The sequence below is a fragment of the Syngnathus scovelli genome, chromosome 4 (genome assembly GCF_024217435.2).
Source record: "Syngnathus scovelli strain Florida chromosome 4, RoL_Ssco_1.2, whole genome shotgun sequence".
NCBI lineage: Eukaryota > Metazoa > Chordata > Actinopteri > Syngnathiformes > Syngnathidae > Syngnathus > Syngnathus scovelli.
In genome coordinates this window covers 16,275,960-16,295,731 of record NC_090850.1, presented here as the reverse complement: position 1 = coordinate 16,295,731, position 19,772 = coordinate 16,275,960, and the positions used below count along the sequence as shown (strand labels likewise).

Here is a 19,772-nt window from a genome sequence, read left to right as displayed (position 1 = left end):
AGTCTGCAGCTGAAATTAAAATCATCTATAAAAATGACGTACAATTTGATTATAAAATTATTTCTTTATTGGCAAGTATAATGTTTCCTTGGGGCAGTTGTGCCATAGTTTAAAAGTAGCTCAACTTCTGTTGATTCTTTTCTAAATTAACAACGCCCCTGCTGGTTGCGGCAAAGTAGTGTTGACCATTTTGCAACCTCAGTTATTGGAACACAAATTAAACCAATCCCTAACAATCATATACCTCCCTTGTCCTAGTAACATAAGTTTTGTGTTCAGTAATGATAAAAAGGAGGATTGCACCGCGTTTATTCACTGCCTCAGACACTCATTTATGTGTCTTGCCCAGCTGGTCTTAAAATATCCCAAAATGAACAGTAGCTTTGCCAAGGATTTATAACATCCTGTATCCAGATTAAAAGTTTGTTCGTGAATCTCCGCCAGTTGAACTTCTTCATCTCCAATATCATCTAGTTCACTTCTTAATTTGCTTATATAGTGCTTCAGTGTTTGTTTTTTCACTATTTACAGACTGCCTTTTATTTTTTTTTCATCTTTTCCCCCCCATTGAATCTATCTAAGTCATTTGTCTCCAACAAGCACATTCTGTCCATCCATTCACTTTGTGTGGTGTCACTGATAAAACTGCTAGTTGCCCCAGACAGACCTTAAAAATGGACCACATTTTTAGAATGACACGTTAAAGCAAAGACATTCGCCCGAGGGACATATTTCTACTCTGCAAGTGCTCTTGGCACGAAAGCACAAATTGCAACTATTTGTTCAGTGCTTTTTTTGAGTTTTTATTTTTTACGACTCACCAAATTTTACTTTCTGGCATTAAGAGGTGTCATTGAGAAGAGACATTTGTCATTTAATGTATAGCCGTCATAGGAAATTGTGGAACATCTTAACAGTAGTTTTGCCGAGTCAGGTTTGTAACTCAGAGATGTTGATATTGAAAATAGATCAACTGAGAATGATGAATTTTTGCGTGTGCTTGTGTCATTAGTTCTTCCTGACTTCAGTGCTATTAAATATCATGACTGAAGAGAATGAAAGATTCTAATCGGATAGTTCTGATATCATCCTAAATTCAATATGTGTTAAATATTGTATGTTTGCTTTATCATCTCACCTTTCTATAAGCGCATTTGTCACATGGACTGCAGTTTTCTTCTCAGTGGTTTTCTGAATGCACTTGCAATCGATGATCGTGTGGAAAGGTGACGGCTTGCCAGTGGCCATGTTGGTGCTGCACTTACGTCTTTCTGTGTGTGCATCTGTGTGTGTGCGTGTGTTTGTGTGTCAAGGTGTTTGAACTCCACGACTCACTTATTCTCGCTCAACTGTTAAAGCACCATTGATTCCAAAATGGGAAAGTCTATTTCGAATCACACACTCAACTGTCAATTTGTTCACCAGAAAACCGCACACTGCTTAAACAGCGTTTTCCGCATTTTTATTTTATTTTTTTCAATATACGCGATGCTACAGAGCATCTGTGGTATTTAAATTCTGGGAAATAACTCATTTGTATACATAATTAGACTGTGCTAAAATATCTGTGCCAAAATTTCTTTCCTATATCTGAAAACCGGAACAGGCCATCCTCACACTGTTTTCGCATATTTGGAAGAAGTCAAATACCTTTACTATATCCTGAAAGAGAGAGAAAAACATTTCTAACCTTTCTTCTGCCCCCAGATAAATGTTTGAGGCCAGAAAATATATCAGCTCAGAGCCTGGCTGCAATGTATCCCGTCGGGTCATTGCAGTGCTTTTCCACGCCCGCAACAATGAGGTGCTCTAAAGCACCGATGTCACTGTGAAGCCTCTGTCCTGAAGTTGGTTGTCACGTCAGACTACCCCTTGCTCCTCTGTTTCTTCTCTGTGACATGTGTGCACTCATGGCCAACAACGAGGCGCTCTAAAGTGGCCATGCCTGCAGACTATCCAAAGTTATGTAGTTATAGCCCGCTAGCTACTTGCATGTCACAGTTGCGCCAAATAACAGCAGATGCGGCTCATGCTGGTTTCTAAAGTGTGTCACGAGGCACCGTTTTAACCATAGCCAAAAACAAAGGAAAACAGAAATGACATAAACAGTTAATCGTAACATTTGAAGACTACAGTTCCCAGTCTTTGCACATTTTCAACAACAGTCTCCAAAAATTAATAACATATCAATAAATAAGTGGCCGAATTAATTTACATGTGTAAAAGTAACGTGAGAGAATTCGTCAATATTATGGACCAGTAGGCAGAGTTGGGGATGGACGAAAAGATTCAGATAGGCAGTCAAGACAGATGGATGCCGCAACAAAAAGCACACAGGCAAGCTGAGTGATTGGTCATCTGACTTTAAAGCTTGCTCTCACGAAGTGGCTGTCTCATCGCATGAACTGGATGACTGACTGGACAGCTGACCGACGATATCATCTGTCCCATATTTTACAGCAAGCCCACTTACTTTTCAATAGATGTGACATAGCAGTGTAGGATCAATGGTTTGTCCTGATTATAAGGAAGTGTGCAGTGCAACAAACTAAGAAGGTGAGGCAGAGAGAAATGGCACGGCCAAGATGGCCCATCTGTACTGTACAGGCGATTACTGCTCATTACCTGAGTGACAGTTGTGTGTGTGCGTGTGTTTTGGCCAGCACTCAAGACGCATTTCATTGCTCTGACTTATCCCAGAGCAGGGGACTTATTCCTTCATCTGCATTAAATACATATTTGGGTTGGATAGCAATTTTCTCATGTTTTTATCTAATAGAAAACAAGCAATCTTGAGTTTTCCTTTCGATCGTGAAAAGAAATAAAAGCTCACAGAATATTAGCCACTCCAAAAGAATTCATCATGTACCAATTGAAGAAAGCCCAGTCCCATTTAGTCCATATACACACCAAAAATGTGAAATTACATAAATTCCCGTGATGTTATATTCTTGTTCTTTGTGTGCCTTTTTTTTCTTGTATTTAGTGTAGTGTTAAAAATAACTACGTCTAAATGGTAGGGGAGTATTTCTCCTGTTCTCTGAAGGCATGACTCTTTAGCAGTAATTAAGCATTAAGTGGCAATAATTTAGTACTTAAATAAAAGCTTACAATAACTTTGTAAAGCATACAAAGGATCTACTTGAATAGTGCAATCAACTTTCACTAGGTTGACAGCATTTTAAATAATTGTGTTAATTAGTTTAATTAAGATGAATGTCGAATCCCGCAGAGTAAGCTCTCTTGTTCTTGTTAAATCCAGATGTAATGTTAAATTGTGCTTGTGTTTGTGCAAAACATCACACATGATTTCTTCTGCCTCTCACCTTATCGTGGTGGAGGGCTTTGTGCGTCCCAAGGATATAAAAGTTGTTTGTTGCTTTATGCCCTTGGCAGGCTCAGCCATAGCAAACAGATTTTAGGTGAGGGACCGGACAAAGCACGGCTTTAAGGAACGACACAATTGCTTGACATTTCCCTTCATTACTTATTAAAGCTTTAAAGTATTGCATGAATTGATCAAGAAATGGTTCCGTTTTAGGAAAACTGACTGCAAAAAAAAACTATCCCCTTGAAGAAAATGATGCAAGACTTTGTGTCTGTCCAGTCCCATCACATACTTCACTCCCCTTGGTCCTGTCCTTTGCACATTTCCCCCCCAGTTTCCTCTCTTAACTCGCTTTCCATTTGTCTTTTTGTTTGTTGCTTTCCCACAAGCTCCATTACTTACTTTCTGTCCCTTTTGTCCTTGCTTTGAGGCCAAATCATTCTTTTTTTTCCACTGTTCTTTTTTTTCTTTTTTTTCCATAGACCTTTATGTTACTTTTGGATTGATGACATCGATTGTTCTTATTGTCCCCAGTATGTTCTTTTTCATTGGTTGTCTTTATCATCCTTGACCAACTCTTTGTAGACCAAATCAATTCAGAGTGTCTGATGTCAGTATGGTCACAGATTTTATTCCATTGCGTAGCATTTATATTACTATACGTGTAATGGTATGTGTTTTTCTTATTGCTCTTCAAATTTTTCTGATTCGGGATTTTTTTCATTTTACAGCAAAAAGTTCTCTTTCATTGAAACATACAACTGTATTTCTATTGCACTTTGTCATTTCTTAAAATGAAGAGACATTAAACATTTCTGCTTCTTCCTCATCAATGAAAAAAGCCTTACTCATAGTTTGTAAACAAACAGACATATTGGCTGAGTTTATGCTTTACGCTCTCAGCCGGCTCAGTTTTCACCTTTCACCTTTTGCTACAAAGCCTTCATTTTAATGTAGATTAGGTTCAAGGAGAAACACTACTCTTTGTCAAAGTCAGCCATGAAGCTTAACTTGTGCAGACCTTGTGAGATAGTGAAAACTTTTTGGCTCGCAATAATATACACTGCTTAGGAGAGAGGCTTCATTGTGTGCGTGCGTGTGTGTGCTAGAGTCTCTTTTAAAGCATGTAAAAAAAAAAATATCATCTAGTCATCCATTTTCTACATGGCTTGTCAGTAATTAATTTGCTCGATTCATATATTTGGGGGGATTTTTTTATATTCATTATAATCTTTTCAACTTTTACAGTAAATCTAATTTAATGCAATGCAATGTTGTCAGTGTTTTGCTTGGTGACTTTAACACAAGCATAAATCAATCTGCTTGCGTGAAAGATCAAATGTATTCTTGTAGGCTTATTTAGGTTCACATGGCCATTTTGGACTATTCAGTCAGAATCACTTCAACTGCAGCTTTATAATACATTTCTAATTAGCAGGCTTATTCACCCCCTTTTTTAAATGGTTGCGCTCCTCATCTTTAAAAGGGAAACCAATGTCAGTCAATTGTGACTTGAATGTCAGTCATGCAGTTACTACTCAGTGGAATAGTAGCAATGATTGCAATTTACTGCCAATCAATACGTGAAGTGCTCCATATTTGGTTAGGGTTTGTCAGATTTGCAGGTGCGCGCGTATGCAGCTCTATCTACTAGCTAGCTATATAGTTTTTTTTTTTTTTTTTTTTTTTTTTTCAAAGCACAGAATATGGTTATAGGGAAACCGTACAACCATATGACCGGATAGATATAATATTCATCAACAACTGAGAATTATTTGTTTTCTTATGACAGCAATTTTGCACTGCTCTGCAAAGGAAGTGTGCTCAATACAGTGGCAAGTGAATGCAGACAGTTTGCAATTATTTATCTGGTGATTAGTAAAATTCCAACAAGGGCATTTCACTTCAGCTTCAATGTGGTTCCTATGTACATTCATTTGATTTGCTTTTGATATCTAACCTTGCTATTACATTTGAATGGTGTGATTCAATGGAAACATATGACACAAAAATTGTATGACAGTTTGATTTTAGATTACCATAATAAAACATTTTTCATTGACTATAGTCATTTTACTTTATTATCCAGGCAGTCAGTTTTAGTCAGCCCTCTCAGTTCTGTTGTTTCTTATCTCTGCATCATTGCCGTTCTGCTCCCACAATCATTCAGTCGTCACCTCTTAATTAATCTTAAAAAGGCCATTACAGATTCCATTACAGACTAAAACTCATATTTTTGTATCAGAGATTGAATTTGTAGCATCATTAAACAGTGCATTCAATGTTAAATGTAAACCCATTTAATTACTGTTTAATTCTGTGCATCTTAGGGGTGGATAATAGATTTTAGTGTTTGGTTTTTCAAAGGAAACAACAGGAAGACTAAGCCAAAAAGTTGGTGAACAGAGGACAAAAGGTCACAGCATACTTAACCAGCACGTCTGTGGGTTGTAAGCACAGTTGCTGAACAGACATAGCCCAAATAGTTTACACCATGGGCCACTAAATGTTTTTGGAATGGAAAGCTACATCTTGGGCACTGGTTAATGAGAAGAGCTAATAGTCTGCTGCTCACTTAGAAATAAAAACATGCTCAAACAACATGTTTATCATTAATTAATTATATTCATTTACTTGATGACACTGACAATATTGTTCATTTCTCACACTCAACATAAAATTAAATGTCAATAAGCAATATTTATATAAATTCTCACAATGTCCTACTTTCATCTAGCTCATAAATTGCAAATTGTTTTCTGGGGTAACCCTGCTGTGTTGAAACTATTTTTTTAATATACATTTTACTCTGTGTTTCTTAGGTTGTCTGGGTTCATGCTGCCTTCTCCTATCGTCAGCACCGGATCTATATTGGCCTTGTGGTTTACCACTGATTTCGCCGTCAGTGCACAGGGCTTCAAAGCTGTCTACGAAGGTAAGATCACGTTTCACGTGTGTTGAAATTACTCCAATTGGATTGCATTTTTTTTCCCGATTATCGTAAAAGGCAACCAAGTGTCACCTATAGTTGATACCATAGTAAACATGGCTACAACAGGTACAGATGCACAATATAATAATAGCATACGGGAAATACAAAATTTTTTTATGGGGATAATGATGCCAAGGCTAAATTCCCAATAAGCATTTTATTTCTGTGGTTGTTTATTGCCTATGCAGTCAGACAGAACGCGGTTCGAGAGGAGAATGACAAAGAGAAAACAGAACAGAGCAAAAACAACGGAGACCAATAATACTATAACAACAGTAGATGAAAGCAATAATGTTACCTTGAAGTTCTTATCTATTTGTGAACTGGGAACTGTCTCATATTATGAGGTAGAAACACAACAAGCAGTAAACATGACATGATATGGTAGGACAATGATAATGAGCCAGTATGGCAGGGTATGCTAATATGTACTGTATTTATTATATAAAAAAAATGTCATTTTGCAATCCTCCAGCAAATAAAAAAAAAAGTGAGACCTACATTAACTATAGCGTTTGTCAGTCCTCGAAACAGACAAATCAATGGGCAACATCTCGTGTTGACTGGGCTATATTTTTCCTGGGCGGTGGATTCAAATGAGCCTCGGTTGTGATTTATGAGAAAAGCTGTCCGTGTTAATGATGGTGTGTAGGCGACTCGCATATCGTCGCTGCTGTCTTGGTCTACCCAGTATCAGTTGGAGTTGGCGTGAATGTTTACACTGTGTAAATGTGAGGCTATCTTGTCGTTTACTTATGCACTAAGGTGTGCATCGGTTAGTGCCGGTGCTTGTTGTGCGTTGACCCCCTTCTCTATGCAAGCAGCAACACTGTTTGATATTGATTGTACCTGTTGGCACGCAAAGCCTGGGTCTGACCTTTTGGGGGCACTTACAAATGCATGTACACAGACATAGACACATGCTTGTAGAGCAGGAGTCCATCTATTAATAATGAGCTCCAAATATCAAAGACACCTTAAATAACCATATATGCAGTATGACCGTATATGCAGGTCGACACTGATGAGCATGACATATTAGATTTTCCTAAATCTGGAGTTCGTCTCTAAGGTATAATTAGATCATATTTTTACATTGATGACTCGCTTTGAAATCTTTGTATCCGAGTGGGGCGGTGCAGATTCCGTGTGCTTCAACATCATGTGAGACGTTAGGTTGCAAACCAAAATAGATTGCGCAAGCAAATGAGTGCAAAGCAGTTCCATGTAACACAGTGAAAGTAGAGTTTTCTTTATCAAAATACTCAAGTAAACCTACCTGTTGCACTAAAACTAGTCTAATAAGTACAATATATTCAAAAAGTTACTTGAGTACAAGAATCAAAGTAACTTTTATACTATATTTAACACTGTGAATAAAATATTAGTTTTAAACTTCTTTTCCAGGATTTTTTATTTTTTTTGCATTGATATTCTAGCCACCATTTGCGCCTCAACTGAGTGCCTTTCTAGTTTCGACAAAAGTTAAACACGACTATGATTTTATGGAAGGAGACCAAACTGAATTAGCGGTGTTCACACACTGCTAATAGATGAAGTCTCGAAGAGGAACATAGTCTGCAGGGGGGGGGGGTACAGTTTAAGGATGAGTGCGCTAAACGAAGCCTTAAGTAATGGAAAGCAATCCCTCACTGATAAAAAGCCAAGTTTGCAAACCAGCCCAGCAAAGTCAAGATAATCATCAATTAATTTGGCCCCAAAGCCAGAGGAGAGCAGCAGGAGAGAGGTGTGAATAGAGACATTTAAAATGAGAAGTGAGATCACTGGGAACATGAGGGGAGCATGAAGACGCACGGATGGGATTGTATCTGTCTGTAATCAGACATGAGGGAGAACACTTAATATTTATAGATCAGAAGGGGGAAATGCTCTCAACATCATCATCACCATCATCATCAACATCAAACCTAATAGTAACAGCAATTTTGTATCTTGATGTAATGATGTAAAGATCCGATGGGGATTTGTGTCGCACGCAATCTTCTCCTCCCTTAGCTCATCATCTCTTTTCAAATAAAACACTCAGATAATTAAAACTGAATGAATGTAATAAGATAATGCTCATTTGTAACTTCATATATGTTGCATTTCGTGTTTTTAGTAAAACATTGCCTGGTTTCAAATGAGTTTCAAATTGTCCTTTAACAACAAGAACCAGTGCCAGAACTTCCCCTGAACATTTGTTAAATGCTGCAATGTAAAAGTGCAAAGGCAGCTCCAGGACCGTCCCACACTGAGGAAATATTGTGGAACTTGCAACATTATTTGTGCTGCTGGTAATTTAAAAGCTGTTTTCACACAGGACAAATTTCTGCAGAATCCCAAATGGACCAAAATAGTTTTAAATGGGTCACATATTATCACATTTTCTATCCCGCTTGTCCTCTTTGGAGCCTGTTCCAGCTGACTTTTGGGAGAAAGGCAAGGTACACCCTGAACTGGTTGCCAGACAAACAACCGTTCACACTTCATGGAAGCCAACAAAAATGGAAATTCCCACGAGTCTGCTATCGTGAGAACATAGAAAATGAAGGGCCAGAGCAAATATTAGAATTGTAAGGCAGATGTGCTAAACCATGGTGAGTCACAACTTATTGTTCAACTACACGAGGAAGGATATTAATATATCATTCTAAAATAATGTCTAATTGGCCTGGCTGTTTGAATGGGCAAATATGATTTAATTGAGCGTCTCCATAAAGGACATTTTCTCATTTTACATTCGAACAAAGCTGCTTGAATTAGTCAAGATTATTACAGGAAGTACAAATTGTCAATACTTTTGTAGGAGGTGCAATTCTTGGTGGGGTCATCACTGGCATAAAGATAAAAAGCTCTTTATTTTCTTATCTATTTTATTTTTTGTTTTATTTTCATCTCATCTACCTTCTATTCATCTTTCTTTAAGCTACATGTAGATTTTGTTTGATTCCTTCCATTTGTTGCTCATTTTTTCCCTCCTGTTGAGGGACCTGAACGCACCACGACTTGGAAGCCCATTAAAGGGGCTTTAGTCATGAAACACATTTACACACAGATATGCTGCAACATATTCCACAAACATCCATACGGTGCATGCAAACACGAATGACTGATGAAGATGACTTAGGATTCGCTTTGGAAATTCTACGGAGGGGAAACAAAGAGAGGATGGAAGAAAAGCACGTCAGAGACACTTGTTCCACTGGTACAGGTCCAGTACAGTACAGTACCCCCCCCCCCCTTTTTTTTTTTTTTTTTTTGCTGATGATCAATTAATAAGTGTTTACAAATGCTTATAAAACTAAAAAAATACTAAAAACTATGGAAACTGTTTACGTTAGTCTCGGGTGTGTTTTTATTTCTCCCCAATTACTCGTTACAGTATTCACTTTGTTTCCTGAGTCTGGCCTCATAAACACCCACTCGGAACAGCTTCCAAATGAGGCCGTCTTGATGTACAGCTTTGCGCCATCAACCGGCAACTCTTGCAGTCATGATTTCTCAATGCAGACGGATCGTAGTTTCTTGCTGTGGGAATTTGGGTCTTTTGACATGCTTGTTACACACAAGACAAGCTTTGTAGTTTTTTTTTTCCTGAAGACTCCAGCCAAGTTGTTTTGTTGGTAATGCCTTTATTTTTTTGAGACTTTCATCTTCGCCAGTCTCAAAGTGCAGCAATCAATGTCCAACGTTTGCACGACTTTAATGTATATTTTGGCAACTATGGACAATGCATGGGATGTTATATTTAAAAATAGAGCCTGATTTAGATTTTCTAAAGAAGATATTTGGTAATAGTGTCACATGATACAACCTTATTTTATTCGAGGTATAGTCTCTGGTTTGCCGTTCCTCACAGCATCAATTATTAATATTTTAATATTTAAACATGCTATCTGCTATTGCCGAAGTCACATTGTTGTCATGAATCCCAAACATCACCTAACTGTGATTTCTGTCAGTATCAATATTTCTTTGTTTCTTTCATTGCACACGTTTCTTTGGGTTTGGTTGGTTAAGGAGAAACTAAAATCAATTAATAATCTAAATATTGCTCACTTTATAACATTAGTCAAGCAACTTAAAACCAGTTCAGTTTACATTGAAAGTTGATTCAAAGTGATTCAAGTTCCTAATTTTATTACGTGGCAAAATATTTAGCCATGACTTGAATTCCTAATACTCTAATTTGACTGTCACTTGTGTGTTCTTCTTGTGACATTTCAGTTGCTGACTGTTCTCCTCTTTTGAGCCTGCCAAAGGTGGTTTGACCTTAACATGAGCTTTCTATTTATAATGACAGCACTGTCAATCAAAAAAAAAGTCCAATATCTACTAAAAAATGAAAAGTGTGATGCTTTTTTTTTTTTGCCTCTTGTGCAAATCCAATTGTTGCAGACATTTTAGTGACTTAGACCAAAAAAAGAGGCAAAATGATCCCAAAATTGACATTCTTACACACAAATTCTAAAAGTGACGCAATTATTGCCTTGACTCCTTCCAAACATTCTTCAAGTACCGGTGCTACTTTTCTATGTCAAGCTTTCAACGATTTGCAATGGCGACAACCTTCATTAGGCAGGAGAATTATTAAGCTTGTAGATTTGTCAGCAGCAGCACAGCCTCCATCTGTGTGAGGGAAAATAAATTCATTTGGAGTTGTTCTTGATTAGCTTGTTGAGGGAATACCGGAGGGAGGGCGTGCAGTGATGCAAGTGGTCATCTGTACAAATATGATATTAACGCTTTCAAGTGGTTGCCTGTAAACATCATATGATCGGTGTTTTGATGCATGCGAGTGGGTGAGAATGCAGTCCCATTCAAATGTGAGTGAAACTCTAAGGCACACATTCCAACAAGGTAGAGCCATTTGAAATGTGCAGTTCAAGGTTTGTGGTTGTGTGTTAAAAACAAAGCGTTGAATTCACTTTGGAGTTTCTTTAAAGAATCGATCTGAGCCCATTTGAACATTATAAACCAAAATAGCAGTACCTACCAGATTACATCAAGTGGAAAGGATTACTGTACCTGCTCCAACTGGGATGCTGCAAACTAAATACGATTTCACATTATGTGGAGATGGCAATGAGTGTTCCCATCGGTGCTATTATCTCTATGTTTTCTTAATTCCATTTTTATGTTCTGTTTGTCCAGATAAGTTATACCCAGTATGCCTCTCTCGAGACTGTCTTGGTTCTAGCGATTGCATTTTTGTTCTTTTTTTAATCATCATCCTTTTATTTTGTTTTCCATAGCCATAGGTACCCATTTAGTGATAGGATAAATGTGATCGGAAGTGAATGGTTGCTTGGCTACCCATGTGCCCGCTGATTGACTGGTGAGCAGTCCAGGGTGTATTGTCCCTTGGCCATTTTTATGTTTCGGAAAATCTCTTCGTCAGGGGAGGAGGGGGTCATACAATTTTTTTTGAAGGGGCCATGGGAGAAACTGGAATGACTGTTGAACATACACACACAGTATTATCACGTATAAGAGTTTCCGAATTCGAATTCATTTCCGAATTCAAAGGCTATCAATAATCCATAACAGCTCTGGGTTGGTAGATGACCCCACTACCAATAAGGCATGCCGCTCCCAAGACTATTGTTTTGAATCTTGTATGTGGTCAAGTGACAAATTAAACTTGCTGCACTACTGTATTACATCACTAATTAATGAACATTAAAAAAAAAAAATGTCTCGGGTGTACCTATTTTTTCCCTATTTTTTCGTGTGTTGACATTTTGAGTCCAAGCTCCAGCAGTGTGCTATTTCGAGTTGGGACTCCCAAATCATTATCAGGGCAAATCCCCCTAATCCTTCTTCTGTGCAGGAAATAAGAGTGTTGCTAACATGAAGACCATTGATGGCATTATCACTCGTGGCTTTATTTAAAAAAATAGTCACTAGAGGGGACCGTATACCCGCTAAAAATATCACCTGCCTTATGCTATCGTGATGCATATCTGAACGGCTGGCAGAAAAAAAATCAGTTGAACCATAAATCCAGTGTTAGATGTGAGTGTTAGTGTTAAATAAACACACCCAACTTGGTTGCTGCTTTTGCTGTATGCATGTAAGTATGCTGGACACTAAGTCTAGAAGTGTTTTGCAAGCCAGGGGAGTCAGCAGGGGGCGTTTCTTGGCGCAAACAGATCGTTAAAGCTGAGGGGGAAAAGTACAAAGGGATTTGACAACTTTGATGATCAGATCACGTCGCATATTTGTCGAACTGTGTGTGTCTATATCTGGCTGTGCCAGTGGATAGTTGCGGCACTAAACCATATCGACTGCGACACTGTAGGATGCCCTGCATGGGGAGCTGGGGTGCGGGGAAGGTGGGCGTGTCACATAAGTGTTGTTTTTTGGCGCCAGCAGTTGTCAGTTTCATCGATCAAAGCTGCAATGTCAACCGTCCAACTGTGTGTGTTTATGTGCGTGTGTTTGGATGTATGCACATGGTATGTGTGTGGCTGTGTGAGGCCAAAGGTGACCGCCAGTTTGAGTCTATCTCTCTTACCCTCTTTCTCCATGTCTGTTTATCTCACTCGTACACAAGTGCTGTTTTTATGGAAGAGAGGAAAAGTTTATTTCCAAAGTTGATATCATTAACTCATTTATACTTTGTGTCAGGACTGTTTTCTTGTTATTTACATGCATCCCATATGCACTGTAAATTCTGCATTTAATCCATCACAATAACACACCAGTGGCAGTGGGCAACTTCCTTGGACCGAGTGCATTTAGGTGCTCTGCTTTATATGAGGTGACCCGTTCGACAAGTGTAGATATGACTGGTGGTCTTTTACATCAATCATGATATATTTCATAATAGATGATGACGATAGGCTGACGTCTCTGATGATTGGCCATCTTTTTTTCAAACTCATTCACTGCTGTCAACAAGCAGCTACTATATACAAATAAATACTTACATAGAACCTTATTCGTAGTGTATAATGCATAACTTCTTGAATTTATTATTAACACATTTTTTTCCAATCGCCAAAGAATTTTGCATTTCCAGAGCACCTCCTCCAAATACACCTTAAGCGATCAACTCTTCTGAGAAGGAAATCAAATTCATTCAGTGTAAAACATTAATTGGTCCAATTACCCTTCTAAGATTCTCACAAAGCGTAGCGGTACCACATGATTTATTTATAGCACTGTGCTGAATATCAAAAGGGAGCTCCACATCTTGTGTTGAACATAGGGAAGCTTATTAACTGTAAATTAATTTATTCTGTTGTTTGTGTGACATTCATAGAAAGGCAACAATCACACAGCCATCGATTAAGTCAGATGACATCAATTTCTTATAGCTATTAACAATGAAGCGTGTTAGCCCTCCGTTGAGGAATTCTAAGTGAGAAAAAGAGAAGATATAACTGTTCATTTAGGAAACAGATAATGCCTCATTCATGGCCTGGCGATTGGGTTCAAGGTTGGTTCATTGATTCCAAACCCCAGGCAGGCCTCGATTTCGCCTTGTGATGCCGCTGGCCCTACTTTAAAAGGAGCACTGAACCTTAAGTCCCCCACTCAGATGAGTGGAATGCCGTACTTGTCGTTAAACACTTAAGTTGATGATGCATGAAGGGGATTATGTCAAGCTACAGATGCTGTCTTAATATTGATTTCCCTGTGCTATATTCTTCCGGAAAGAGTATTTTCAAAGTCACACAGACCCCCACGCTGGATGGCTCATACGTTAGGTCAAAGGACAAATAGCGAAAAGGCATGTTTTAGTGCGTAAAAACTACCATTAAACGACTAAACAAGGAACCTACATTGAATGTAACAACTCGCTTTGTACATTTTTTTGCCCCCAAAAATCACCGGAAATTTAATATCATTGTCCTGCATATCATTCCAAATCCACATAACGCTGTGAGCACGAGACATGTCTGCCATCTAAGGGTGAATGGTGATATTATAATTTTATTATCAAAACGACAGTCGAGTGCTGCTTATTTGCCGTGTGGCACCCGAGGATTTGCATTTCTGCAGACATTTTTTCTTTCTTAAATGTTTTTCATATTTTGGATTTTTGCCCGTTTTGGGGATCCCCTTCCTTTACCTCTTTAGTGAAAAACATCTAATGACTGTAGACCGGCGTTTTGGAGTATGTTTAAACAAAAAACAAAATAATTTCAGTTATTTATTTATTTATGAAATGGCCATCACTTGCTGATCCCTGCGTTTACAGTCGAACGAGCAAATGTATTTTCTAGTGTTTGTTCCCTAGTTATTATTCTGTCCATTTGTTTGAGTCGACTACAAATGGCCTCCGTGGAAATTGGAGGGCACTGATAAGCATTTTCATATCTCTGTGACCATTTTATTCTTAATGTTTCTCTGTCTGATAAGCAAAGTTTATCAAATCAGTGTGGGCATCTCGGTGAAGCAAAGTTTGCTTTCCACCATTTAAGCTGCGTTCCTTTCCGCTTCCCTGTGCTTGCTTTGTTGTTTTTCTTTTGGCTCTCACTCACTAACTTTGGCTCTGTCTCACACTTTAAATCTTTAACACATAACTCCCCTTTAACGTAAGAGTCTTATTATCAAGTTCAGGCTACTGCTTGCTTACAAAAAGTATCTATTTTCAATCTGACATCATGGGCATCCCTCCCTTGGCAAATTTCAAATTGAGCTTATTCCCTTGTGCCAGGTCTTAGTCAAGAGCTAATAGAGGGCTATCCAGCAATGAAAGACAACAGAGCTGAACATTTTATACTATGTTCAGAGTGAAAGCTTAATCAACTGTGCCTATTGCATTATTCCTAAAATGATTATTTCATCATTAAACATTTGGCCACTTGTTTATTCATTTATATATTTTGCAAACACTTCCAAAATAAGATTGTACCCAAAGTGCGAAGTCACATTTTAAAAAATAAACCCCCATTCATTGATCACATTACTTTCACTATTTACTAACAACAACAAAACGACACCACACTGAGCACTTTCATTTCCTTTGCATCGTGAGAAATTCCGATCATGCATTTCTGAATTAAAGTTAATCTGCGTGTAATGCTCTCCACTGAGCAAGAAGGTACATGTATGTTTTCATATGATTATGACTTTGTATAGTGTCAAGTGAATGCTTCACTTGGAGCAGATGAAGCGGAAAATTAAATGCATGCAATGCATAATAAGGCACGTGCACATGTATATGAGATGGCCATGTGTGACTTGCACCATAGAATAACAACCAGTCATTGGAAGGATGCAGGCTACAACACATTAGCTGGGCTGAATGCTGCTGAATGTTTTCTTTAAATGGAAATTGAGGGTGCCAAAAAGCAGGTTGGGAGGTAAGACGAGGAAGACGGACGGGGGAGAAGCAGTGAGAACGAACATAATGCATCATGATGCATAGGAAGAAAGGTGTTTGGGAGAAGAGGAGTAAAAAATAAAAAGAGCAAAGAGGGCGCTGAGCAGCAGAGCAGAGTGCCGAGGAAAGGAGTGAGGGGCAGACAATCCGAGAATACCAAACACTTTTCTGGCTGAGAGAGAAAGACAAGAAGAGGGCTTGCAGAGAAAAGTAGAAGGCAGGGGTAGAATACTGAACACAATAAACACAATGAGGTGTTTTAACTATCTTACCAACTACAGCCAAATATTGCTTGTATTTAAAAATCAATACTGATATCTATCAGTATATTACAAAACAGTTAACAGAAGGAGAAGCGCAATATCCATTGAACTGAAGCAAACGACGCAGAAATTTAATTTCTTTTCATTTGATTGTCATTACTGTACTTTTTACTAAATTACAATATTAAGGTGTGCTATTTTTCTAGTTAAAAACCGCATTACAAACTTTAGTTAGTTTTTGGGGAGAATTGAAGCGATAAATGGCATTTTCACGAGCGTTTTGAGTCGCAAGCATGGCCACTTCATGAATTAAACTTGCGTCTCAAGGCACCAGTGTGTTTGTTGACAGAAACTGTTACTGGGCAAAAAACAAAACAAAACAAAACAATGCAGGCTCAGGGAGAATATATAAACATTGAGTAGCGCTTAAGACCCAGAACCTATGACTGCAAGTTTGACCATTTAACCAAATCATCCACCATGCTGCCTGGTGGAAGAAAACCCCACTTTATGTTATATTATATATTTAAAAAAAATATCTAATAGCATTTCTCCAAATACCCAATTTCTTGACAGAACACAGAGGAGACCAAGAAGAAAACTACTACTAATGAGCGAAATAATCACCTGGGACTTTTAGGAATGAAAAAATGGGGAAAAGCTTGTTTTTTTTAAAGAATCATTCTCACTTGGTTGAACTTGTACCTTTTCCCAAGATGCATTCCGTTTGAGAAGTGCCTAAATATAGACCACCCCCCCACGCACTCACACACTCATGCAGATACTTCTCCCTGAGGTGGACTCACTGTCATGCACACTGAGACATATACACTGTAGACAAGCTACACTCACACAGACACACACAACTAACCGCCACAAGTAGAAACAGAGGGAGAGAGTCGAGGTAAAGGTTACGCAGCAATACAAAAAGAACACATAAGAACAAAAGGACATTGTCAGCAGGGTAAATGAAGACAGATTATAATCGTGGTCTGAAAATGTGACATGGCGTGCTCTGACTATTTGCCACATGTTAATCATTGGATTTGCATGTGAAAAGTCTTGTGTGTAGAAAACATATATGCACAGTTCAGAATGCATAAACATCTTGCAGTAATGCATGAATAATGTGATTTAAGAAAAAAAAGAAAAAAAAAACATCAAATAACCTTTTGGAGTCTACAAAAATAAAATATGTATTTAGCTTCAAATGGGGCTGACATTTTAGAGATGATTCTTCACCTGAGAGAGGCGTTGGATGTTTTTATGAAAGAACATGCATAATTGCATTGCATTTCACGTTCAGGACCCAAGTGCTTGATTCTAAATTAAAGTAATGTTAATGACTGGGGAAAAATACATATTTAAGCTTTAACAAATTCAAAAAGCACAGAGGACATACGGAAAAGTCGCAAAAGTTACAAAATGTTTCATACTCCCCCCCCCCCCCAAAAAAAAAAAAACCTGAGAAATGAAAATATTGACAAGGAAAACGTACTGTCCAACATAACTCACAGAATAGACAGACTGGAAATGTGACAACTTAAAGTGAAGTAACAGATTTTTTGTGTGTGTGTGTGTGTGTGTGTGGGGGGGGGGGGGGGGGTAAATATACTAGGAATGTCCAAATACTGATACCAGGTACTGGTATCTGTGTCAATAACAACCTTATTTAAATGTATTGATAGTCATAGAGGCTGCTAATACCGGCAACCGGTAATTAAGGAAAACAAAATCTGACATTGATTAAGTCTTCCTGAGCAGTGGTTGGCCCGGTACTATGGCAGTTCACCACATCAGTGAATCATTTTCTGACCATTTCCACCCAAGTACTTCAATCAAATCCTAGCTGTTCTCTTTCAAACACATTGTGATGTAAAATCCAAATCATAAAACTACTTTGTGGACTTGAGGGCGACAAGAACAGCCATTTTATTTCAGCTTACTAGCCTTCTGCTGCTGTAGCTGCAAGCTAACACTGTGCCCCCTTTGCACCCGCTGTGCCTATTAGATGTTCGCAATAACAAAAAAAACAAAAAACAAAAATATATATATATACGTATATAAAACGATTTCCCCGTGAAAGCTCTCTTACACTATCAGGCCGTACATCTGCAGCAAACAGATGTCACATGCTGTCTGGGTTATGGGTTAGGCTTAATACAACCATGAAAAAAAGGCTTAATTGTACTCATTATCTAATAAATAGCAGATAATGAGAGAGGCGAGTGATATGAAGCAAAGGCAGTCAACTGCTGTCAACCTGCAGCTTTCTCGCTGTTCTTTACATCCATTATCGAAGCAGTCGTAACTTGCCATCCTCCCCGAGCACTCACTTTTCATCGCGTTGCCCGTCTTCCATCTCCGAGTACTTTATTTTCACAAGGAACTCTTAATGGGCTGAAGATAACAGCCCTACTATATTACCTCACTGTCCTCATGCTGTCAGGTCATGCAGTTGTTATTATTATCATTTCTTTTCTTTTTTTTTTTTTGCAAAATCATGACTCAGCTCGGGAAGTGAATGCATAGTATAGAAGTAGGAGGAAAGGTAAGTTCATGAGTTGGTGGACACTAATGAGGTCTACTTAGATGAGATGTAGCCGCCTCTGCGCTATACCTGAAAATTTCGATTAGGATGTATTTCATACTGCAGCCATTTCATGCTTATACACAGTTAAAGGATACGGGTTGTGAAATGCGTAGAATCATGATGTATTGTTCAATTATTTCCATGTGTTGCCAATCAGTCATTTGAGCCATTTGAGGTTTCATTTCATGGGTCAACCAGTCACAGTCTTCAAATGGGTCTCTTCAATCTTTTGAGGATCACTACATGTGGCAGGTAGATAAGGTCATTTGGTCTTATTGGTACATGTTCTGCTGTAATTGTTACTATGTAGATTTTGTGCAGTATGAAAGCAAGAAAACAAGTGGTTGTGAATCATTTCAAATGACCGTGATGGTTTACTACTCAAATATTTATGAATATTTTTACATATTTTACATATATACTATATATATACATACATATACAAATTTCTACCGCTATTTTCAGTGCGATTTTTTAAAAGAATGTTGAGAAATGTATCTTCTTTTCTACTTCACTAATCTGAACAGAATGTCAAACAACTCCATCAAAATCACAGTTGTGTGGCTGCCTTCCATACCACAATCTAAAAGGAACCCAAAAATAATATCAGGTGGTTTGTTGTGGTGCCTTGCATGGATTATTTTTTTTCTACACTGCGAAACCGGAGGAAAATAAAAAAAGTTAGTACAAAGGCAAGTGGAAAGCCATTCATGACCATCGAAGAGCGACTGCGAAAGCAGTCTTACTGTCGTCAATGTTTTTTTTTTTTACGTGCGTTGCCACTCAATAGCGCAGTGTGAGGTTAGTCTAACCCAACAGTTTTTGAATATCATTTCTGATGACCTGTATTAAAACTATTTTCCCCCTTGTCACTCTTGGCCTGCACTTACCTGTGCAGCAAGTAAAAGTGAGGAAATACACAATTTGAAAAGTTCTGCTAACGCAGTTCCTGTTAATTTAAACTTGACATTCAAGAAATGACAATTCTGACAGCCTAACATGTTATGGCAATAGCTGGTTTTCGTATTCTGACAGCGTGCCCAACGGCGACATGTAATGAATTGAAGATGTGCTATATATTACATTTCTTTGAGGATGAGTCATTTTTACCACCTTGTCTGGAGTTGAGTTGAGGAGTCTTTACTTGTAGCACTCACTGTACAAATCAATCAAAGGGCTGTGGGTATGTGTTTTACAGATAACAAGAAATCCCTCTGGCATTACATTTCTTGTTACATTTCACCAATTCCAAA

The 19,772-nt window shown here is 38.2% G+C and overlaps 1 protein-coding gene across 3 annotated transcripts in view; it reads left to right on the top strand.

Annotated features, from left to right (window-relative positions):
• The window catches only part of csmd1a (CUB and Sushi multiple domains 1a), a 286,478-nt gene that overhangs the window by 110,140 nt on the left and 156,566 nt on the right, over positions 1 to 19,772 (top strand). For all 3 annotated transcript variants that reach the window (XM_049718437.2, XM_049718434.2, XM_049718435.1), the window contains one exon: positions 6,151 to 6,263. In XM_049718437.2, coding sequence (XP_049574394.1) covers positions 6,151 to 6,263 — 113 coding nt within the window. The remainder of the gene's footprint in view (positions 1 to 6,150; positions 6,264 to 19,772) is intronic.